Source organism: Puntigrus tetrazona, chromosome 2, assembly GCF_018831695.1.
Source record: "Puntigrus tetrazona isolate hp1 chromosome 2, ASM1883169v1, whole genome shotgun sequence".
NCBI lineage: Eukaryota > Metazoa > Chordata > Actinopteri > Cypriniformes > Cyprinidae > Puntigrus > Puntigrus tetrazona.
The window spans coordinates 16,056,408-16,081,757 of record NC_056700.1 but is presented as its reverse complement, the minus strand read 5'-3'; the positions used below and the strand labels follow the sequence as shown (position 1 = coordinate 16,081,757).

Below are 25,350 nucleotides of genomic sequence, written 5' to 3'. Positions count from 1 at the left end.
CTTCTTAGTTACAGAATACACATCATTTATGCTAAGCCAAAATATGTGTGTGCTTTAGAATAATTTTTAGTTATTTTCTGGTGGTGCAGATATCCACATGGCCAATTAAAGAGGGAAAAACGGGTAAATTATTATTTGTTCAAACCGTTTGGAGATATAATAAACCATATTTGCACACAAAATTAAAAAGCATGCAATAATCATGATTTCAAAGAGATACGCAATAAGTGCATTTGTGTAGCTAACTGAAGAAAAACATGGAGTACTGTTTGTTTTCTGTGCATTTTACAAATATGACCATGATTATGACTAATTATAGGTGGAGAAAAATTCACAAGTTCCTTTTTAGTCACTACAACAGCGTGATTATAATCTACATATGCTGCTAAAGACTGCTGGATGAAAACCATACCAAGATTGCGGCCACATACAGCACCAGATCCAGTAGATAATTAGTTTTGTGTAATTTGATTTCCTTTGGGTCCATCACTTTGAATTAGCCAAACAAGCAAAATGTAACTTCACTGCGGAGAAAATTATGGAAGGCTGCATGTTACAGACGGTTTAAAATTAGACCAGATGGGATATCTCTTTACGAAGGGGAACTATTAAAACCAAATGAAACATCGTAGTCTAGCAGCATGAGGAAACCTAATCGAATTAGCCAACGGATACAAGTGATGCTATTATGGGTTTGTCACATTCTTCAACAACTTCAAGCAGATGTCCTGTAAGTCATCAGCTCCCAAAATGGGTTATATTTTGGAGCATTCTTGTATTTTCCTTGGCAATAAATAAATAAATAAATAAATAAATGATTAGTTCCATGGTGCCAAGTATGTTATTTCAAATGAACTGGGAATGTGGTTAAAACCATATACATACAATATAGCTTACAGCCATTTATCGTTTATTAACATCTGTTTAAAATACTTAACCCATTAACTATTTATTTTTGTTATATATTGCCTTTCTTGTATTCTACTTAATTAAACATGATTGAAATACTGCAGAACTTTCCAGAAGGCACAATTTTTGTCAAGACTATTGAAGGAAAACTATGCAGAGGATGATGGTTCTGCATTTCTTCATGATAAATCACCTCCTGCTCCGCTGGTAAAATCAATGAAAAATGTGCGTCACAACCTTTTGTTTAAGAATCTCATTGACTTTCATCCCTCTGAAAGTATAAGGATGATAAATAATTGTGATTTCTTAAGACAAAAGTTCTGTTTTTCTTGTTTGTTTCTGCATGAGCGTGTGTGCTGTGAAACCAAGGGACCTGGCCAATATTAATGAGTGGGTCATTGTAGGACAGTTTTCCAGATGGGCCTTTATCTGATCTAGGTGGCGTTTGCAGAATAAATGAGAAAGGCAAGAGGAAATGCCCTTTCCGTTCAAGGGTGCATGTGGGCATAAAACAAGGTATTATCGAGCACTTAAACTCTAAGTGCGTGTAGTGAAAGAACCCACAGGGATAAAAGGGATTTACTGAACTGGTCAAGACTCCCATGTTTTATTGTCTTATTTATTACACTTCCTCCATTAAATGCTATTTGGTGCCCATATCTTCCATCTCTGATATCCATGTACAAGCATGGACAGTATCCATAACAAAAGGAAAATAAAAGGAAAGTGTACATGTACATCACTGTTTCTTATCTGTCAGTCACTACGAGTTATGTTGTCACAACAGATTGGGGTCTTGGTTGGAGCCCTAATTTGCTATTGATAAGAGAAAGCACACAATGAAATTTGGCTAGTGGTTTTTGCATCCTGAGCCACCCAAAATACAGGTAGAAATACGTGACAAGTACAACCACTCATCAGATTTTTGCTTCAATTTGCTAAACACAAAGCTTGACAAAGAAAGAACAGGAGAAGATGGAAATAGAAGCTGTTATGGTCAGCGGGGTCCCTGTTTGTTCAGCAATAAGGCCTATGGTGCCGATGCTTATGCTGTCTCTGCCCTGCATGTCATGGCGATCCTGTAGGTCCACCAAGCCATCACACTTAAATAAATGTATGAGGGTGACCCAGGATTAATTCAGGAGCTGCGCACAAGCAACAAAGGTCATGGCATGGTTCCTGGGAAGATGAAATAAAGAATAAAACTAATAAAAATAAATAAATATGATCACACTGCATGTCACAGCTTGCCTGCCCTCTACTCCTTTGTAGTCAGTCGCAGGGCAAGTCTTTGCTCTGTCCACATTCCAGGGGGAGTTCATGCATGCAGTTGATGTGCTTTCACATCCTGAGATGATCTGGCTGATTTGGAGTCCATTAGGGAAGGCTGTACTGCTCCCTGACCGAGGCCCCCCTCAACACGAATGCACTGGCACACAGAAGGCCCCCAGTGAGCCTGTTCACACAACCACTGTGCAAGGTCAGGGAGAATGAGGAACAGGTCCTATTGGTTATGGCGTATGTGCCCATCCGTACCTGGTTTCCTAAACTCATGCTCCTCATAACAGCACCTGCATGGCGCATACCTCTGAAGACCTCCTTTCTCAGAGGCTTGTGTTTGGGTCAGCCGACTCTCACATTGTCCTAAGACCTCAGCCTGGATACATGTCCAGGGTTCCCATCACACTTTTCCCTGATCAGCAGTCTAAAGCCAGGTCCGGTGTTGCTTGCCCAGGTCTCCGGTCAGGTGTCAGCCCCGTGTAAACCCATTTCTTCCCTGTTTCCCCTGTTTCTATTCTCAGTCGTTCTCTCTTTTCTTGGGTAGGTGGGTAGGACCTGCCTCTGAAACCCATATCTTCCCTGTTTCCCTAAACTGTTTCATATTCTCAGTCGATTATTCTTCTTTCTCAGGGTAGGTGTGGTCCCAGGACCTGCCTCTCTGAGACTAAGCACATATACTTTGTCTGACACTACCCCAAGCCTGGGTCAGTCCATATTAGTGTCTCCACATGTTACCTCCCTTCTGGCAGGATGTGGCTTCCACAGCGTCGAACCATCAATTGCCTTCTCCAGAAGGCTCACTCTCCATCATTCTGCCAAACTGTAAAAACAACAAATAGGAGACATCTGAAGATTTCTCTTGTTGACGATAAATATTCTTCTATCTCAGGAACAGCAATATACTCACCTGTGGTCCCACCGGGCACTAAAGTCAGCGAATTTGCTCTGGGGCATTGGGAAGGTTACAACATTTGCATGGCATTTGTCTGACATGCGGTTGCTTCTCAACATTTGCAGTGCTTTAGGTGGTAACAGGGTTCAGGTTGTGGCAATTTCTATGGACCACTCATTCCCTGATGGAGGGAACAGAAAACCTATGTCCCCTTGCCACAAACTCGAATCATCAATTGCCAGGGAACAGTTCTCGGTTCCTCAGCAAAACCTGATGAGTGGTTGCACCTGACGCCTATTTTGGCACACTCTCTCCTGAGGCCTTTATTTTGTATTATTATTTGGTAATAAAAGCCTCCGCGTGGTGTCGCTGGCTCCTCCCGTCACACCCATATGTCGGGGAATGACTTGGGATGCAAAAAACCACTAGCCAAATTTTATTGGCTTTATTTATTTTATTTTATTATCTTTTTCTCTTAATCAGAGTGAATCAGGGACCCCAGTTTGTCGTCACGACATAATGTCTCTGTTCTTGGAGGGAGTGTTACATACGTAACTGAGATGTTATTTTAGTATCACTGATATACCATTTAACATTTGCTAGATTTTCCCCTGAAACAGGTGAATCTGCACTTTCCCGGAGCACCAAGCACATCATGTCATGTCATGTAATATATATATATATATATATATATATATATATATATATATATATATATATATATATATATATATATATATATATATATATATATATATATATATATATATAATATTCGCTGCCCTTCACCAGGCTCTCTATGGGAGTGGGAGTGTCTGAAAGGAGGAGCATGGCATTGGACAGGTCTGGCGGCATGTGACGAGGCACATCTGAAGTGTATCGAGCCTCGTCACCGCCACCGTTAAACACCGAGCGCGCCTCGAGAGACCGGTCTCTTCCCCCGTGCATGCACGCTGGTGTCCTCGTGGGTCCAGGAAGGGTGCGTGAAGAAACTCGACACACCGACCAGAGAAGCGCGCTGTCGGACTCCGTAGTCCTGGCGAAGACTGCACACGTGTACCGCTGACGGGCCAGGATGCCAGGCTGTTTATCCCTTCAATACTGCCGACCGGAGTAAGAAGCGACTGAGAAGCCGCGGGGAGAAGCCGCCGCCCCTCGTGCCCCGGACCAGAGAGGGGAGCGCGTGCGGCCGCCGGACTCCGCCCCTTACCTGGACCCTTTCCCCTGGAACACTACCAGACCTGCACTTCCCCTGCAGCACAACGAGGACACCAGTTCCCCCTTTATTTGGACACTTTTCCCCCTGGACACTTTATTTTGTTTAATAAAAAGTCTCTCAGAGGCCTGACGCCACACCCACTGTGTCTGTGTCGTTGGCTCCTCCCACCACAATATATAAAATATAATATAAAATAATAACATAGATAAATCATCTTCTTCTTTCTTCTGTGCTAGACTACAGTGAAGACCTCCTCATGGGAGGCTGTTCATATGTAAGAGGATGCATATATATTACTCAATGCATCTTAATGTTCATGTAAACGCCATTATAAATACCCACCTTACAGCGAAGAGTTTCGGACTGCAGTGTAACCTGAAATAACTATTCCAGGAGCATCATCCTCGTGGCTAGCTAAGAGATTCATCTTTCACCGCTTTTAACATTGCTTGCCCCTCTTTCCAGCATTCTTAGCCATTGGTTACATTCATGCAGCCTAGGGCCCTAGGGAAAGAGCTCAACGCAAAGATATATCACTTTCCTCTTATGGCTGCTAACAGGGCAGAAACTCAAATCTCCAGCAGGTCTGTTTTATAAATGGAGTTGAGGTTTCAGGATGTTTACACCTTTGCATCCTGGTCTTGCTTTGCAGGTGCCTATAGAGATGCATAGCTAAGATGGGACTGGGAAAAACAAGGGCATCTAACGTCTCAAACAATTTCAGAAAGGTCAGCATTTTGGGACTTGCAGCTGTTTTTTTGGGGGGTTTTTTTTCAAAATACCTACTGTCAATTCTGTCTAGGTAAATAAATCAGTTTCATACATTAAAAAAAGGATATACAAGGATGGAGAAAAGAAGCATGTGTTTTCTCTTACATACCTTCAGCTCACAGGGTGTCAAGCAACTATTTTATTGGCTGTTAGCCAATGCGGGAAGAATTGATTTCTGCTTTATTGCTTTAGCTCTCCTTCGTATCCAATTCTGTATACACCTTAATGCCACCCCGCCAGTTTCCTCTGAAACACTATCTTTCTAATATTCCCAGAAGAGATGGAAATTATCCATACATATTTCAAACAGGGGGAAAAAAATAATAGCACTGTTTACCAAGAGCTGCACTAGCACAAGGTGTGTGATGTGCTATTTTATAGGCGATGGGGAGTAGGAAACAAAGAAAGACTTTAATCACATCGTAAATTCTGGATTTATTAGTTCAGTCCAACACACACACACAAGGAAAAAAAAAAAACTGAAACATTAATCCAAGGGCCAAGTTATTGCTGCAGCAACAAAGGAAGAAAACCAAACAACCAGCATCAATCCAAGAGGTCACCAAGTGTGCTTCTGCTGAAAACTAAAAGTAAAATGACAGATGAAGCTTTTTATTATATTTAAAGCGATGAAATCATACTATATTGCTTAATGAAATAACACAGGAAGCTGAGAATATTTAAAGATGCATTAGTTTAATCAATACTGTAATTATGTTAGCCTCATATATCTTTCAACCGCCATTCAATAGAGAACGTCTAAGGCCTATCAACACGCTGAGAGTGTATGTTCATTTCAACAAGACGGAGATGGAGTTTTGTTTTTACAAATACAGTGGCTCCAAAATATTTGGACTCAAGTCATATTCTTAAAAGTTTGAATATTATTACATTATATACTGAAAAATAAACAACGTGTGATTACTTTCTTTAAAATTGTAAATAAAACAAATATCACTTACTATTTACACTATTAAATATTGATATTTTTGAGTGAAGATTGATTCTACTCCTTTTTTTTTTTTTTTTTTTTTTTTTTTAGATATTTTGAGCCAGGTTTTCTAAACAGGGCATATTCCAAAACAGTACAGATGCGCGTGAAAATTTCAGCGACAGATTTACTGACAATGCGCAAATTAAAAAACAAAGATGCACATTTTATTTCCATAATGAACGTCGCAATCTACCAAACACAATGCAAATTAGCGCTCCCAGATATGTTCAGATTTAGTCCAAATAAATTAATATGTGTGGAAAAAATCCTTTCCCTTCTACAACATGTTCTCTGTTGTCTGCAGTGCCTCCTCCTAGCAACAACAAATGCAGCTATTTAGGTGCGCAGTTGTTAAAGACACGTCTTTCTTGGATGCAAATCCTAGTAATTTGACGAGCACAAACGTAAGTGCGTAGCATAATTTATTTGAATATTCTCCTCCAATAAATGTTATGTCTGAAATGGAAACTCCTACAAATACATATTCAATAAGGTCAAACACAAAAAATAACAGCGTCCATGCTAATTGCTAACCATGCAAGCTGCTAATAAATCTGACCCTTTAACTTTTATTTCATTAATAAATGTTGAAATAAATAAAAACATTTTTACTTCATATTTAATAATGGCAATATGCCATACATTTGTATTTGTGTCTCATAGGACAGGAAACAAACTAAACATACTATATTAAAACCATATCATTACCAGTTTATTCCTCTTAACAACAGACTGCCACATATGCTTGGGCATGCATTGTCTATTTTGAGGGAATAATAACATACTCTATATAATTTTTTTTCTTCCCATAGTTATGGTTGTTGTTATTCATTCTGTTTATAAGACTAGAAAACTGCATCTACTATTGTGCTAAATCCAGGACACAATACCATCTGTTTCTGTTGCCAATTTGAGAATGGCTGTCAGGTGTTGTGATATAGATGCAATGAGAACTGTGTTACACGAGATGCCTGTCTTTCCACCCAGCGTGTGCAAATCACTGCAAGGGCAGGGCACAGCTGAGCCAGCCATCCGCAGAGAGATAAACCACTGGGGAACAAGCTTGAGGCTGGCAAATGGGAGAAACGAGGGTCAGGAGCAGCCTATGGATGTTCAGGCTTGCTGAGTAGTGCAAATTGCAGCTTGTAAAACGGCTAGCTGAATGAAAGGGGGAGGTGTACCTCAAAAAAGCTCCCTGTTGAGAATACAGCCACCTCGGAGAACATATTAGTATGAAGCGGGTCCAGAACAAGGTGGAAAAATAGCTTGCTAAATAGCAGAGGTCCCGAAAGTGGCAGTGGTATGCGGTATTTGATTGTAGGTGGGATTTAGTGACTTGTTCATTTGTGGAGACCCCCCTGCAGTTGACTCAATTGCTCGTCTATTACAGTGACCAATGACAGTGGAAGAAATGAGGGTGGTCGCTTTTCGACAGCCTGGGTAAGCAAGCCACTGCTGTTTTCAATAGGTTACACATTACCCCCTAAAGAGAAGAAAAATAAGCTGAAATGGAACAAAAAAACCATTTCAATTTACAACGTGGCCTTTGTGATAGCAGCTGGACGTACGAGTCGAAGAATAAACGGTTAAAAAAAAACTCATTAAAGTCAAAATGACAGCACAGCTGGGCTTTCATCAAGGCACATTTGACGAGTGCTTATCCATCCACAAACCCTAAACTATCACGGTGAGACAGTGAGCCTGGCGCCGAACGACCACCGCGCACCACTGAGCTGAGCAAAAGCCCCAGCTGGACTGAAGACCGCCACGTATGGCCCACAATAGACATGGACGGGTGACAGGTGTCTACACTGGCGGCTCACTCTCTTTGGGACTGGCATCGATGCAAAGCACTCAAGGAAGTGACATGATTTTAGGGGGTACTAGGTTTAGGAGCTTGCCCTCCGGCCGAGACGAGTCAGGGCCAGGAGGGGATGCAGCGTAGGTACCATCTGTCGCAGAGGCTGCCCGTCGCTCCCACTCTTCTCCCACCTTGCAATAGCAAAGAGGTCTGAAGGCTAAGAAGAATAGAATGGAAAAATCAACAGTAGGATGGGTGCAAAAGGAAAGAAATGATATTCTAAAGAAGGTTTTTTTCACTCTCTTGGATTCTTTGCAAATTTGAATACGTACAAATTGGTTTGTTTTCGAGAGCAAGTTGAGGATTCAAGGTCATCTGATAATTTCACATTCTGCAAGCATCAAGCCATGTACAGCAAAGCAAATATGACCTGTTCTGCTCAGATTTTAAAATAGAAATGATCAATCACTTTTCTGTCTTTGAACAATGCCACGAGAAAACTAAATATCAGAGGACAACAGAAGCGTATGGTTGACTTTTAAAATAACAACTCAATTTCTTAATATTTTATATATATGTGTGTGTGTGTGTGTGTGTGTGTGTCTGTGTTGATTTTTTATTACTCAATAATAAGCTTTAACAAACCTAAAATCATCAGTGAAAATCAATTTAGTCTAACAACAACCTTTATGGGCTTCTACCTCATTTCACCCTGCACAACCTTAATCACGGTGGTGTCTCAATCACGCAGTGATCGCATTATAAATCCTGTTTGTACATCTGTACTCTGAATAATTAAGTAATTAATGACATGGACCCAAACTTTCAGCTGTTTACCGTTCATGGACATCAAAACACAATCTATTTGTGCTTAAATATTGTGCTGTCTTTCATGATACAAGGATATTGCCCTGAGAAGAGAAAAATAGTTTGGATCCTGTTGCCTTCCTCAATGAGGCTAAATCATCTGCTGACTTCCCGCATGTTACCCTTAGAATACTAATAACTATCTTTGTGGGGATATCAATGTCAAAGTCTGTGTTTGAGATAGGAGGCATGCAATATTCTTCAGCTTCTGAGGGATCAAGCAGGGTTCGCTCAATAGAGGAGGTTTCCCGGAGCTTGGAGGAATCATATTCCAACAGGGATCTTTCAGTAATCAGTGGCTTTGCACAGAGAATCAACTAACCATCCAAAGCAACTGCCATACAGCTCTAATGTGCAATTACAGGATTTGAAATTCAAGCAGCACAGGAAATCCAGCAAAGCCTGGAGCCCCCATATGTTCCCTTTACTTTATAAAAAATAATGAGCCATTTGTGCATTTGCTATTAAAATATTTGCATTCCAAACAGTTGACTTGAATACTGACTTGAACATCCCATCCATCCAACCTGTGTTCAGAGCTCTCCATTTATCTGAGCTGCACAGCTCGTCACCGCTAACTCTGCCCCATGAAAACCCCACTGCTGTTCAGCATGACAATTTACAAATATGGATTTTCCACTAATTATACTGAGTGTGTTTAAAAGCTTTTAAAATCCTTATGCCCTCAAGAGTCTTCGCTCCAATTGTTCTGAGGCTAACTACTTCTGGGGATGACAGTAGTATAACGATCTGAGCGAGGAGGACTGTGAAGCCAGGAGGCGTAACCACTAATTGACTGAATCTGAACAAACACTTCCTTTCTATCTCACACACAACTTTTCTTATCTACATAATATTTTCTCTGCTGACTCCTGCAGAACTACAAAATCGCTTTGTTAAGTCAAATTAAAGGTATGGAATCTTGTTTCTGCAACTGAATAAAAACTGAATTTTTTTTCTTGAAAATGTAAATTCAATTCAAAGTTGTTTTTTTTCAGAATTGCGTGATATTATGAGATAGCATTTGATATTTACAGAGTCAGAATTGCATGATAAAAACTCACAATTGCATTACAGTCAGAATTGCGAAAAATAAACTTAATTCTTAAAAGAATAGTGAGACACAATCCCAGAATTGATTAAAAAAAAAACAGAATTGTGACACAATTACCTTTTTAATTAGTTTTTTTATTCTATGGTGAGCTTCCATATAGACATTTTTGAATTATTTTTGTATATAGATATTCTTATACTCTTGGCTAAGGCCCAGAATTTTAATCTTAAAAGAATGAAAAGTTATCATAAAAATATAACACTATAAAAGTATGTTTAAGTGGTATATTTATTGTGTTTAAATCATAAATTCTACAATAACTGCCGCCCTTAAAGTTCAATTATTTTCATAACGAAAAACACAGTTCATAGTGCATCAAAATCAAAAGTTAGTATTAGTGGCTGAACATATTGTAGTTTTTCCGTGATCCGTACGGACCAAGCCCCATGATTCGGCATACATGTGATTAATTGCAAAATTTAACCATTATAAAGTTAAAGTTCATCATTTGTATGTGTTTACCCACAAAACAGATTTTAAACCATTCCAGTTACTCGTGCATTGTTTACAGCCGCACACACAGAGAAGACCGAACTGAATCATCTTTCATATCTCCTTCAATCCTTGCTTTGAACAGACACATATAAACATAAAATTATGACAAATGGCTGATCTGAACAACCGTCCTGGTAAGTGCCAGTCAGTCTTAAGTGAACAAGAACAGCTGAGAAAGAAATCGGACATGTCTCACCGTATTGGATCTGTGCATCAGGTCTCAAAGGGACAGCAGTCCTACAAATAGGTTATGCTGTCGTTATGCTCATCAAACAGCAAAACACATTTTTGACAAAATTAATCTATATCTAATCTATATAGTTTTAGCTGCAGTATCGAATAAGTACTTAGTTTTAAGTAATAAATGGAAAGCATAACATTTGTTTTACTGATCCGAAAAGCTATTCAATTTGTGGCTCAAAAAAGTCACATGATCTGAGCCGTGAGATCTGCCATCCGTTGAACTTGGTTACCGTGGTTACCATGGAGACAACAGTGTCAGGAAAGAGATTTCATGTGATTAATTATGAGAGATGTGTTGTGTGAAGAAAAAAAAACTGAGCAGAATGCTTTTATTGTGTGTCATCTTCGATCAATCTGTAATTTTCTCACATTATGCAGAAGTGTGAAATTATTATTTAATTGTCAGCATTTAGAATACACAAAATGCTAGCACAAAATTAGCCTTACGAAGACAATGGAATCTGAAATTTTATTTCAAAATATCTCAAATATAATTTTCATCACAAAACAAAACTGAGACTGAGGTAATGAACTTTTGTTACTGCAGCAAGTATCATGTTCTCATACTCAGTGTGGGTTGCATACCATGACAGAGATGTGCAGGATACGAAGCTCTTCCTCTGCAGAGTCGCTGGCAGGGTAAGCGGTGGCTGCCGGGCCAGGCAGATTCTGGCTACCGTCCTGATGGTGGATGTGGAAGAGCAAAGTACCATTTTCCAACCACTGCTGCCTCCAGCGAACCAGGGGGATGTCTTCAGAGTTCCCAGAGATCTCTGCAAATATAAACATACGAAAATCAGGTCCAGTAAATGTTTTGTGTTGCACTGAGAAGGATGTGATGGCTCGCAAGATAAATCGTTAATGATCCTGTCATGCAAATACACGCGGTATATTGCGACTATACATTATTCATATCAACCCAGACATTTTAGGATTATCAAAGCAATCCCTACGATGTCCAAACTTCTCTTTAGAAATAAACGCGAAACAGCCTCAAGTCCAGTTAATGGATGCAGAGAAAGACGACTTGAGCTTGTCAGAACAAATACACATTAATAGAAATGGTGCTAGTGGACGTCACATTAACAGACGATTTAGGTGGAGAAATGATAAATAGGCTTTCCTTTTACTCGCAGCTCAAAGCTAACTGAACATGTGTTCTTGACATTGCATAAAGTCTGGTTGATATGTAAGGACAGAGGATTTGGATAAGCCTTTGAAAACGAGTAACGTGTCATTTTATGACAGTTTATTGAACTCTATGGGTGGGGTGATTCACTGAATACGTGCTTTTCATTTTTAACGGTTGCTATAGAATTCTCTTTTTGTTTGTCTGATTAGGCGTTTGTTCTTAAACATACTGATGTACTGCTGAAACAAGTGAAAAACAAAGCTTTTGACCCGCGCTGCGTCTTCTGCATTAGTAATATTTTACACAAAGGGGAGGCAGACATCTCCTTTCAAAATGGTGCTTTGCAGACTGCAAATCGAGGAGAACCCCTGACCCACTTTATGAGTTGTATATGCACAGGCACAAGCCAGAGTGACTCTGCACTTCATCACTAGACGTCACACAGAGTCCCAGGGGTCCGGCGGGGTACGGCACCTTTATTAATGAAACAACACGCATGATACAACAAACAAAGGCATGTTACAGGAATAAATTACTGCTGCTTGCTTTTTTCCTATAAGGGTTTCTTAAAGCATGAGCAATTGTGCCCCTGTGGACTATAATAGAAAATAAACTCTTAAAACACATTTTCAGGTTCTTACTACTTTATTTTTCTGCTATTTTTTTCTAAGTTCTAGTCATAAACACTTTAGAATAAAAAACATGCAAAATTAACTTTTTTCTCCCTAAAAATATTAATATTGATAATTGGTTAATACTGTCCTTAAAATAAAGTGTTAATAAAAATAAATCTAAGTGTATAAAACAAATATAATATAATGTTCACAATGTTTTACTAATTTGACAAAATGTTCACATTGACCAAAAAGAATGTAAAAAATGACATATTTTACTCTTTTAGTTTATCATCATTTTAAAACACAAATTTTATATACTGCAATAACAGATTTGTATATTTTAAGATGTTTGATGAATAGTAAAAATAATTAATAAAGGTTTCCTTCTAAAGTTTTTTGTTCAACCGCTGAGACATATATGTGTCCAACGTTGAAGAAATATTCATAACATTGCCTTCTTTTCTACATTCAGCAGGATGTGCTTTTGATTTGAAATCACTTTAAATTGACATGGAATTATTACTCTCTTTTCTTTTTTTTTTGCTGAAATAATTCTTTCATCAAAATGTGCATAAATAACACGAAATCAAATAGTTCAAATTAATTAACTGTGTTTAATTAGCTGTTAGAAATCTGACTTTGAATTTAATTATGATCCAGACAGGTCATGCATTCCGTAACATAACCTGAAGACTTTCATTTCACACCCTAAATCCTAAAAAGTTTTATTTTTTGACGATGCTGTCAGTTCAATCAACTCAAACTATTCAGTGTCATGACAAATTTGTAAAACAAACCGACAGAATAAATATCTCAGAGAGAAAACCGTTGCGATGTCAGTGGAGGCCGAAATCACATCTGTTTTAAACTTCGACATGAAGACGCGTACATGTGAGGGTCACTGCACCTGGACACACAGGTTAGAGGGAAAAAAATCCCACACGCCAGAATAACACATTCACAAATCATGTGCTTTTCGGGGGGCTATGTGTAGGGCAGGCTTTCGTTTTATGCAAAAGTGCAGCATTGACATTCTACCAAGCATGTCTTTTTATGTTCAACAAAGAAAAGAAAAGAATGACAGATGCCAGGCTTTTCCATCTCTTTAGTATAAAAATAATGATGTACAATTACCCATCCATCCCAGGCTGCCCTCTTTTCTCTTTTTTGTTGTTTGTTAGGCTTAGTTTTGTTTGTATGTCCTTTAGTAACGCCACCCATGTATTAATTTATTTTTGTCATGCAGTCAAAAAACACGGGCTTTGGAAAAGGTGTAAAATTAGGTGTGAAAAATAGGTATGAATCATTCCAACTGGTAATAGGGAGTCGGACTTTGGTTTGAAACGGTCGGACAATCTAAAGGCTGAACGCTGATTGTGCCGAATTCTCTTTTAAATGGATATGGGGCAATAGTTGCCTCGAAACGGCTGTTTAAATGCAGGAAAGCACAGACCAAAAGGGGAGATAGAAAGAGAAAGAGAGAGAAGAAGAAAGAGAGGGCTGGGGTAAAAAGCTAGTACTATTCATCTCACATCCTGATGCAGTGTTAGAACCCGCCCTCCCCTCTCTTTCACTGTGTCTATGCTTACAGAGATCCACAGACCCAAATATACAATCTGGCCTTTGGCTAAATACGGCCATTTACAAAGGCTGCCTCTGAGGAAAAACCTTTCTAGAACCGGCCAGGACGTTTGGCATCACATAAATGTTCATAATGCAGGCCGAACAAAGCCTAATGTTTCAGAAAGCACAGAGTGGTGGCTGTCATTGTGTGAAATTCGCATTTTGATTTAAATAGTGACTATCTCCTAAAATGCACTTTTTGTTCTGCTATTAAAACAATTCATACGTGCAGTAAAACTAAGGTTGCAATCAGCTTTTGTTCTCCATAGATCGAGGCATTAGTCTTTTGGTCATGTATGCTAGTATGCAATTATTATAAGCAATTATGTTCTAATTGCCACTGTCTGAGACTAGACATGATGAGATCATGGAAAAGAAAACTATGGTGCCCTGTTATGATGCAATTATCACAACTCTATTCTCGCGCTTATTTTTTACTTATTTAATTCTGGAAATGCGAACGTTTGCTTAAACAATTTTAGTAATGAGATTATATTACTGTAGCAAAAATTTAAGTGCAAATTAATATTTAATTATTATCATTTGTAAACCATGTGATCACATCTACTTCGTGTAATATACCGAATTATCCAAACTTCAACATTGTAATTCATGTTAGAATCACAAACGTCTTCTGCAGTTATCACAGCATTAGAGAAACAAGAATCATGAGGGATGAACATGACAACTCAACTCGAGAGATGTTTTGTTCACAGCAGATCAAAGTTTACCTTCACCAGCCTGTTCCAAGGTACGTTTCCTCTGATGGTGCCAATTTTCCTCCTGAATAAGAATTCAGGGCTAAGCAATCAGTCAAAGTCAGTTTTATTTTGTGAGCCTATCCAACATCCAGAGTATTAAGCGCAATGGCTAGTAAATGGTAATTTGTTAAAGATTCAAAGCCATGTTTAATATTTCATGTTGGGTAATTAGCCTTAAGACTGAGCACAATTTATAGAAAATGCGTGCCAAGGTCTTGGCGCTGTTATATGGAAAAATGTTCGAACAAAATCATTCCATGTTAAATCACAATTAATTACTGCAACTACTTTTTTCTAGAATAATCATCAACAACAGATGTTAACTCTATAAAAGCCATATAAAAGGCCTTGGCATTCTCAACATACACGTCCTGCTTGTCATGTGCCTGCTATGTTAAACCTTTTAATAAAAATGTAAAAAATATCTTAATATTTTAAGATTAAATTTTTTATGTTTTATTTTATTATTTTTTTATATATAAAATAGGCATATATACAGGCATTATATATAATTATATGCATTTAATTAATTGGGTTCTTATCTTAAAATGATTTTTCTTTTAATTTTGTTTGTTGTCTATCTTGTACAGGATCATACTGATTGTTTTTTTTTCTTTGCATTGAGGCTTTTTTTTTTTTTTTTTTTTTTTTTTTCATTATCTCTCTCTCTCTCTCTCTTTGGAAATTATGAAACGTGAACCTGGACCATGAAAAAAATACGTTATACGTCACATGGGTATATTTGTAGCAACATCCAATGACATACTGTATGTGTTAAAAATTGGCAACAAATATGGCAAATATATCAAAACTTATTGCTTATAAAACTATTATTTTTATTTATATTTATTTATTCTAACAAAGCTTATTTATTCAGCTTTTATTGGATGTATCTCAGTTTAAAAAAAAAAAAAGAAATGACCCCTATGTCTTGTGGTCCAGGGTCACATATATGATACATGAGGTTTTTGAGGACTATTTATTTGTAAATCCCTCGTTCATCATGGAATTGCATTGCATTATATTATCTGGCCCCACAATAAATCCTACAGATCTTTGATCATAAAACCCCATCAGGTCAGACGCAACTGACATACATCTATGCTATACACCTCAAGGTAGATTGAAGCACAACTTTAAAGTGAACTGATTTGATATTGTAGCAGACCAAAAACAATAAAACAAGCCTCAATGAGTCAATCTTCTCAGAATGAGTTATTTTTATTCCAAATAAATCTGGTTTATGTGAAATATAAGGTGGGTTATAGTTTATATCACAGGTTATTCCAGGGGGCTTTACACTAGATGAGATTCAGCTATAGGCTGGTCCAAAGTTTGCAGACCAAACAATCATTATTATTTTAAATAAACCATCAGTAAGGTACCACCTAAATCACATATAAAAAAAAAAACGAAAAAAAAAAATGGTGTACACTTTGTAATCTTTTACGTTTCTTGTCAGGTTGAATGATATGACTACTTTGACAACAGTACAATGTGCGTTATATCATAAGTCACGACTGACAGTGTTGACTGGCCGTTTTACATCATTAATCATGTTACATTCTGATGTCCTTGTAGACACAAAATTGAAATGGTATCATTCAAACCAAGCAAGCAATGCTTTGCCTGGAAAAGGAAAAGCACACTCTTAAACACAGATACACGCTGAGAGAACAGTCTAAAATGTTTTTTTTAGTAATATTCAGCTTCTTCTTCTTTTTTTCGAAAGCACCTTTTTCCATTTATTACACCTCGCTACACGATCCTGGCAAACAATTCCGTATATAATAATTTTCTCTTTGTCTTGTATTTGTTCCAGTAGAAACATTCAAAAATCCCTTAAACAAGATCAATTCACCTGAGAAGCCAATTGCATAAGATATTAAGACTTGTTTTCAGAGCATGCATTGCATCAGAATATAGTTATATTTTGTCTTGTTCTGTTGGCTGACTTATTTTAGCATAAGCCCCGGGTTTAAAACAAGCCATGTATTAGACTGAGCTGCTACCTTCATCTTAAAGTGATTTGAGTTCCAAACCGAAACCAACAACTGTAGAGGCACTACAGCAACTGCTAGATTCATACATTTCACATTTAGAAACTCTCTATAAATAAGCACCACCAACCCGCCAATGTCACCTGCTATATTTTGAGCCACTTGGAGTGCTAAATAATGCACACCGCAGGGATGAAAACACATACACTTGAGAATATGCTGAGCATAGAATCCTTCACTTTGAATGTTGGCACTAAACCTTGAGCCTGTTAACACATTACAGTTAACATGGGAACAGAGTGGCAAATGACTAGATATAAAACCATGCAAAATATAGTGCGGTAAGGTCACATGTTGTGGCATCACTTAAATGTGACATTTGCAGACAAAATGCTCTCTTAAACTCTTTTCAGACAATAGACTCTCTTGAAGCACTTTTGAGGGTCAACATCAATAACAAAACCTGCATGCACACCCACTAAGAAAACAAATCAAAGAGGCCGGAGTGGAAATGCAGCGCTGCGTTTTCAGCAAATCTGTACTAATTTGTCACGTGACGTAGAAGAGTTAAACAGTTATATTTTTTAAATCACTGGTGACATGACAATCGCAGTTCAATGAGGCTCATCACCAAGGCGCGAGCCTGCTATTGCGCTACAGCACAGAGCGTTGTTACCGAGTCTTATCACAAATATTCAGGGGGAACCACAATAGACCTATCACTAGTCTCAGACTCGGTGGGATGCCGGTGGAGCGTCTGCATATTCAGCCAAGTGCATGTAGGTTCTTTCCATTGATCACATACACCAAGAGGCTAATCTGGGGACACCGCTTTAAACTCTGAGCTCTGCCGAAGCAGCAAAGTTTTTCAGCATGATATTTATATATATAACCACCTGCATGACAAAGAGGTCTCTGCCTCCCCCAAACCAGCAGGAGGCAAACAAAGCAAGTCCCTCTGCAACGACTCTCCATTTGCGACACAGCGGGAGGGTTTCAGAAGACATTTTCAGGGCAGTCAGCCTGAAGCGTGGGCACGCCAGTGTCGATCACAGACACTTAACTGGAAAGCATATGCATTAACTCTATCAATAACACCATGCTCAAATTAGTGGCTAATAGAGTTCAGGTCCAGTTTTTTTAGCATGACCATGCTTATTTGATTTTCTGCGGTTTTTCTCCTACCTGAGTCTTATCTAAGGCTCGCTAAGATTTTTGAAAATGAAATACTGTAAATGCAAATACCTCAAAGTCTACGCTACTAGAAATGTAATGTGTGTTTTCATCCCTTTTGAATTAACTACAGTTAAATGGCAAACAGAAACTAAGCATGGTTTTGCTAAATTGACCATAGTTTCCTTTAGTTTAGAAAATAAGCTTAGGTGAACCACTGAGTGGTTGATTGCAATTTCACTCTTTTAGCGTTAGTTAGTTTGTAAAAATTATTGCCAATGAAGCTGAAAGTTCAGTGCAAACGGAGGTATCGTCTTTCAAAGTTCTGTCTACAAAAATGGTAGCCAAGGGGGCAAGGCCATGCTGCACTGCTTTAGAGAAGATTCATAAATACTAATGAATTCACAAGTTTCAAAATGAATGTCTTAAAGCAGTGGTTCTATTAACTATAATTAATTTTGTTAGTTCACATTGCTATTTTTGTTGTGAACAATCAAACCGCTAAAAAATTGTATGCCTTCGCAATTATTATTCTGAAAGAGCTCCTCCTCTTTGAAATGATGGGCTTTCTCTGATGACGTCAGTTTGGCAGCTTGGGCATAAGAGTGACATCTTTAACCATGGACTTCCAACCGTCAGTGTTTATTACTGTATGAAACGCCTACTTTACTACATCCAATCAATTTTAAGTAGAATTTGCAGCTGCACCCTGTAATTTAGTCATGTAATATTTCTCTCGGAAGTACGTCACAATACGGAAGTAAAATCAGTCACAAACTTCTGGTTCACACGGATTTAACTCATGCATTATACGGGATAAGTTTATTATGTTTAAACAATTAAATGATCAAAATTTAAAGAATGAAATTTCCGTAGCTAATTTAATAACTAAAATAATTACATAATAAGAAAAATTGTAACAGTCATCGATGTGTTAATTAATTACATGTGTAAGCTTAATAATGTATAAACAATTAAATACAAAAAAGACAATTTAACGTACTATTACACAACTAATAAATCCCTTTTGATAACTTTCCCCAGTCAGACATTTCCAAGCATCGCCTCTTTGAATCCAACATACAAAATCCCTGCAGTAAAAATCACGTGTAATTGAATATTGAATGCCTGACACATAGCCCTTGCCCCGACATCCCCAGCATGACACATTATTTCACCAAGGCTGGTCGATTATGGCCGATTAGGTGAAGGTTACAGGGCTAAGTCTTAAGTTGTATGCACCCAGAGCTCGCTCACTGGCCCACAGCTTCCCTTAAGCTACACCTGAGGTCAGTATGATGTTAAAGCAGGTGCTGATGTGGTAGAAGACGAGAACAGAGGGTTCTAAAAAGGAATGCTCATTGAAAAAAAAAAAAAAAAAAAAAAAAAGGGCCAGGGGGTCTTTGCATGAGTCTATTTATAGTCGCGGATCAAGCCAACAGGGCTTAGGGGACTGGTTGGATAAAAGAAGCAAGGACCTACTAATGGAAGTGCTAAAACTGAGACAAAGATGAGAACATGTCTCTCTTTGCTGTTCAACCCCTCATCACGCTACAGATAAAATAAACGGCAAGTGGTGTCACGGTAATTTTGCAACAATGGTAATATAACTAGTTTTGAGGTTCATTTGAAGCTGTTGGAGAAAAAAAAAATGCTCTAATGCTCTTCAAGGGGTAACGGAGCAATATTTTAAAAATACAAACACAGCTTGAAGTGCTTTACTTCTCTTCTAAGGTTATCACAGACACCTACAGCAAATGACTGAATAAATTGCATGATTATTGCATAGCATACCCTCTAAAACAAAATTGTGCATTTTATTCGTTTCCATGGTGTGACAGCAATACCACAGGCAACTGCTCAAAGGCAGCGATCCAAAGAAGAAAACTTCATAAAAGAGGACGACTGGTGCCATCTCTTTTTTTTAAAAAAGACATTTTTGGCTTAAGGAGAAAATTGAAGGTAATTTTCTTAAATTGCTCCAGCATAAGAAACATGCTCGTTTGGCAGATACTGATAGAAAGTCACTAGGAAAAAAAGGACGACATGTTTTGTTCTTTTATCCTCTCCGTAGGTTTTTGATCACTTTAGCATCAAATGAAAAGCACAGGGAAAAAGCTGAAGGTGGAGAAACATACTCAAATTAATACAGACAATTTGTGAGCAGCAGTCATCTTAGAGCGCACAACATAAGTAACACGATTCAAAGGACGACGGCATCTGTATACACTAGCTAATAGCATGTGAGGGTTCGCTAAAGCACGTGAAATTACTCCTGAGACTTTCTGATCTTTAGTTCAAAAGAAAGTTTCTCAGCAAATCCAAAAATACTCCCAAGTTCTGCCCTGAAATTAGTAGATAATTGGAAATGAATGAGCAATTGACATGACATGCCACGCTGAAGAGCTCTGCGTGTCTTGTCATTTTGAAGCATTGATATTAGTTCTAATCTTCCCTTTGCTTCCTTCCAGTTTTGTTATTCCAACACTTCTTTATTTCTTTAATAAGCTTTTGTTGTTGTTGTTCTGAACTACATTTTATTGCCTTCCTCTTCAGAGCTTCAATGTCTAATTATAATGCTCAATAATCGCCAGTTCTTCCAAATGGGCATAATTTTGCTTTGTTTTGTTTTGTTTCTTCTATTACACTAGAAAGCACCCAACGAGCAAATGTACAGTAGTTATTTGAGAGTCCCAAATGCTTACAAATAATAAATATTCGATATAGGCAGTTTTTGTTTGGTTGTTTTTCTTTTTTTTTTTTTGCTAAAAGTCTTGCTCACCAAGATTATACTTACCTGATAACAAAAAATATTTTTACAAAACAATTTAATGTAACTGTTTAAATATATTTTTAAAAGTAATTTATTCCTGTGATGCAACAGCCATTACTCCAGTCTCCAGTGCCACGATCCCCTCCAGAAATCATTTTAATATGCTGATTTTGGAACTTTTCTTGTTATCAATGTTGAAAAGGGTTTAATGCTTAATAATAATTATTATATAACAATAGGGTTGGGTGATATGGCCAATAAAAATACATGTCTACATGTATACATTGTATACATTCTACATGTTCTAATGAGTGATATTGTTTCAAATCAAGAAACAGGTTTGGGTTGCCTGATGATAATAATAATAATAATATCACTTTTTTGTCTCTTAGAAATGCACATTTGATAGAAGCTTTATTTAGAAGTGTTTTGTTCATTAAGCATTGGTCTCCCATAGTCCCAAACAGTTAAAACCACAGTACAACACACCAATACCAAGGTAAAAATGTAACTATATGGTTTTAGGTAGTCTTTTTGTATGAAAAACTGTAAAAAAAAAAAAACATTCAGTATAAATGAAGGTGTGCTATTGTTTAATCAAAAATACAAACTATAACTACACACCATTACTCTTGTAATAAAATTCAGTTTGAATAGCCCACATTTCGACCACAATACCATGGTGCAGTGAGTGTACAGTAAGTCCATGGTAAATGATGGCGATGGCTGACACAGTGTTTCTCCTGTTTAGCTTTAAACCAGTTTAAATCACTTTTGTTCATCGCTGAGGTCGCAGGGTTTCGTTGTGCTCCGGGCAGATCTAAGGACACATTCCCTTCAAAAATAAAAGGTAATCCACTGCGTCTTCAGTGGCTTAGATTTGAGGATTAAATGATGACTGCTTTGTTCATATTTCAGATCAAACAACTCGTAAAATTGAATGTCACATCCGATGACCCATTTAATACTAACTACTGCCATGTGTTGACCATTCATATGCCACTGGCAAAGTGTCTGATGGCAGTTGTTTCAAATAATTCTCACATAGTGACTGGAAAATATTAGCTTGACATTTACAAACCAGTGCCCTTGACAAAAACAGACAAGCAAACAGACAATAATATAATCAGATATCCATCAGCAAATCTGTGTATGCATGAGTCATATGTCAAATAGAGGAGAAAAAAAATCTATTCCACTTACTTAGAGCATATCTACAGCGTGTCTATTTTTTTATTATTTTCGTCCAATTACATAAAGCAGCTCTGAATGTATCACACTGCACAAAAACAAATTACAGCAACAGTATACATGCATCCCTTAACACTAAAATATAGTGTTGTTTTACAGTTAAGCTACAAACATATGCTGTAAAGCAGCTTTAACCACAAGAGTAAGTGATAACTCAAACAAATGCCACTTTTTTCTTCCATAAATCAATGTCCTATGGTAAGTTTTACCCTGTGTGACAAATAATCAAATTACCTTTAGTTCCCCAGGTAATCAGAGCCTGAATTTTCCCATCTCTAAACGACAACACAATCTAGCAGATTGGAGGAACTTGATTAATCACAACTGGAAAACTTGATTAATCATACTACATTAAATCACAACTTCATCAAAACAACGCACATGAGTTCTCTCTAGTTCATATCCATCATCCTCAAACTTATCCTCTGGATATTGTCTTTATATTTCAGAATAAATTGATGGCATGCACAATAGCGGCGTGTTGGCCTCAGCACATGTAACCAAGATCTGAAATAAATATAAAGAAATTGCTTAAGATTGAATGAAAACTGAAGTAGTACATATTTGGCAGGTGAAGCAATCAGCAGAAGAAAAATAATAAAAAATGTCCTTGTGTTAACAAATGCGCTCAAGCGCTGTTTGCGAGGTTGAGAGAAACCAGCAGCAGAAATATCTTTGACAAGTGATGCTTCAATTCAGCATCCACAATCTGGCCTTCACGTTCATGTGTGTCTGGGGTGTTGTGTGGCCTAACAGTATCGTGAACCATTGTGAGTCAATGGGAGAGTATATGTCATGTTAAGAAGTACCGCATTGCTAATAGGGGTGATTATAATAAATATACTGCAGATGAAATATTAGCCCACCTACTGCTGTTTACTGCAAACAATGGGTTCTCTCCCAAAAAGTTAAAACAAGTTCCTGATGAGCATAGTTAGACATCAGCTACCTCATTAACCGAGATTTCTGTGGCACTTCGAAAAAGAACTTACAGTAAAGTCGTCTGGTTCATCCACCATCTGAATCTAGCTGACGGCTCGTTTAATTATGAGACTATGCATGCCTTCAGGGTCAGTTCCTCATCAGAAGTGCATATATAGATCGCAACGCCATTACTGTCACAACCGCCTTCACATGTAATTAAATACATCTCCAAAGAGTTTCCTTTCAGGTCTTGGGCAGACAAGAATCCAACCTCTTTTCTGTGATAGCATTCCTTATATGCCTTAAAGAGCCCACCTGTGGCGCCACTTATGAAATGCTCCCTCAAGATGGACTGTGTGCAGATATATACAGGCTTATATACCGACCTACACATATGGTGAAATGTATTAATGTATGATTTGACATATGCTAAATTGGTTACTTTCTGCACTTTCTGTAATATTAGCAGGGGTGCGAATAATTGTTGCCAAAATAAAAAGGCTCTGCGTAAATAAGTTGTATAAGATTTCCATTCAAATTGTAAGCTTAAATATAGGCTACTTAACGCACTGCTGCTTTCACAGCAAAATATAAAATGCTGACCATTTAATTTCCTGACGCGCTTTTCTCGGCAGCGTTAAATCCTGGGTGTGCATTTGCAGCTCTTCAAAATAAAAGCTTGCAGATTTTACTTTTGAAATTTTAGAAAACTTGTATTTAAAAAAAAAAAAAATATATATATATGTTGGCGTTGTATTTTTAAAGTGTAGTATAAAATAGCTTAGTTTGTATTTTTTATAGTCCTGTCAAACGATTAATCACAAATAATCACATCAAAAATAAAAGTCACGTGTGTTGATGCTGTAATACTTGAATTAAAAGTCTGTTTTGTTTATTACTTTGTTAATGGCTGACTTCTACAAACACGTCGCGTTACAGTATGAGTTATATTTATATGAGTATTTATATATACATAGTACACACAAAACATTTATTCTGTATGCGATTAATAGCAATCAATCATTTGACAGCATTTTTTTTAATACGCATTTTTATTTTAAAATATAACTATTATCAAACTTGAATATATTTTTTTAAATAAAATCATGAACAATAATAACATTATTACTGTTATTTTTATATTTAACAATAATGTGTCACATTATGTGTAGTGTGCATACCAAACCAAATCTTCAAGAGCTCTTGGAAGAACCTCGTGTGACTTATAGCTCACATGATGCTCAAATCATGTGATTTAACAGCTCAGATCTGCATAAGGAAATACAAATAACATAGCTGCATAGGCGAATACGTTTTTTTATATAACTTTTGCATTTGTTAACACTATCGGGGTAGGTTTAGCTTTGAGTTTGGTGTAGGGGATATTTCCAACATGGTAGAGCATAAATCTTTACCGATATTTACTTTACCACAAAGCGTACCTCAAGCAGCATTATAAAAACGTTTTGACGGTCGACTATTAAATATGTGTTTTAGCCCCATTCTCTGAACATTTCATTTTGAAACTGCCACGAAACATGCCGTAAGATGCACAATTAAGGGTTTGCAGAAATGAGCTCGAGTTGTATTATTCTGTATACTATCTCATATAAACAATGTTTGGAGTCAGTAAGATTTATTTGTTTATTTGTTTGTCATTTTTTTAAAAGAAATTAATACTTTTATTTAGCAATTATGCATTAAACTGACCAGTATGCATTAAACTGACAGTAAACACATATACTGTATAAGATTACAAATGATTTCTATTTTAAATAAATGACGTTTATGAAAATACATGTAATTTTCTTAGCATTCTATTCATCAAAGATTGGAGTAATGCCTGCTAAATATGCATGTTTGCCAGGATGCTGTTAAATAAGTGTGCTGAGATGACACTACACAGAAACTGTACAAAAAAAATGGCATTTTGCAGTACTTTATGCATAATGTACTGCATACTGCATTAGAGGCGAGAAGTATGGTAGTGTGCTTTTTCCCGAACTCTGTTCTCCCACCCACAGAGCAATGATAAGTCAATTCCTACTGCTTTACCTAGTGGGACTCCCTCTTCTCGAGACTGCAGCGGTGCTCTTAATATATGCAAATAATACAGAATGGCAGCAGAGAGCCCTAAGTGCTACTGTAACCGACTCAATTAACCTAATATTTACTGGCCCTGCTCAGCAGAGGTGCCTGCACACATCTTGTCTTCGACTTCTCAGGCAACTATTTTCAGCAAGAGCTAATGAAACAATTATGTAAGTGGGCAATTAAAAAACAAAGAACATTGGAACTCACTGATAGTGCAAAAAGCAAGATGACATGCACTTAGCACTACAGCCCCCCAAGGAGAAGTGTGTTAAAAGACCATGAGCGCATTAAAAACGTCAGCTTTTCCTGGACAAAGCAGATTAACATTTAAGGCAAATGCATTATTATATATAAAACGCTACAAATTAATTACCCAGCGAGCGTTGCTATTTTTATAAGCTGAATTAAAAAGGACT

The 25,350-nt window shown here is 37.4% G+C and overlaps 1 protein-coding gene across 4 annotated transcripts in view; it reads right to left on the bottom strand.

The window, feature by feature from the left end:
- The window catches only part of astn1 (astrotactin 1), a 192,489-nt gene that overhangs the window by 142,714 nt on the left and 24,425 nt on the right, over positions 1–25,350 (bottom strand). For all 4 annotated transcript variants that reach the window (XM_043260157.1, XM_043260150.1, XM_043260163.1 and 1 more), the window contains exon 2: positions 11,172–11,359. In XM_043260157.1, coding sequence (XP_043116092.1) covers positions 11,172–11,359 — 188 coding nt within the window. The remainder of the gene's footprint in view (positions 1–11,171; positions 11,360–25,350) is intronic.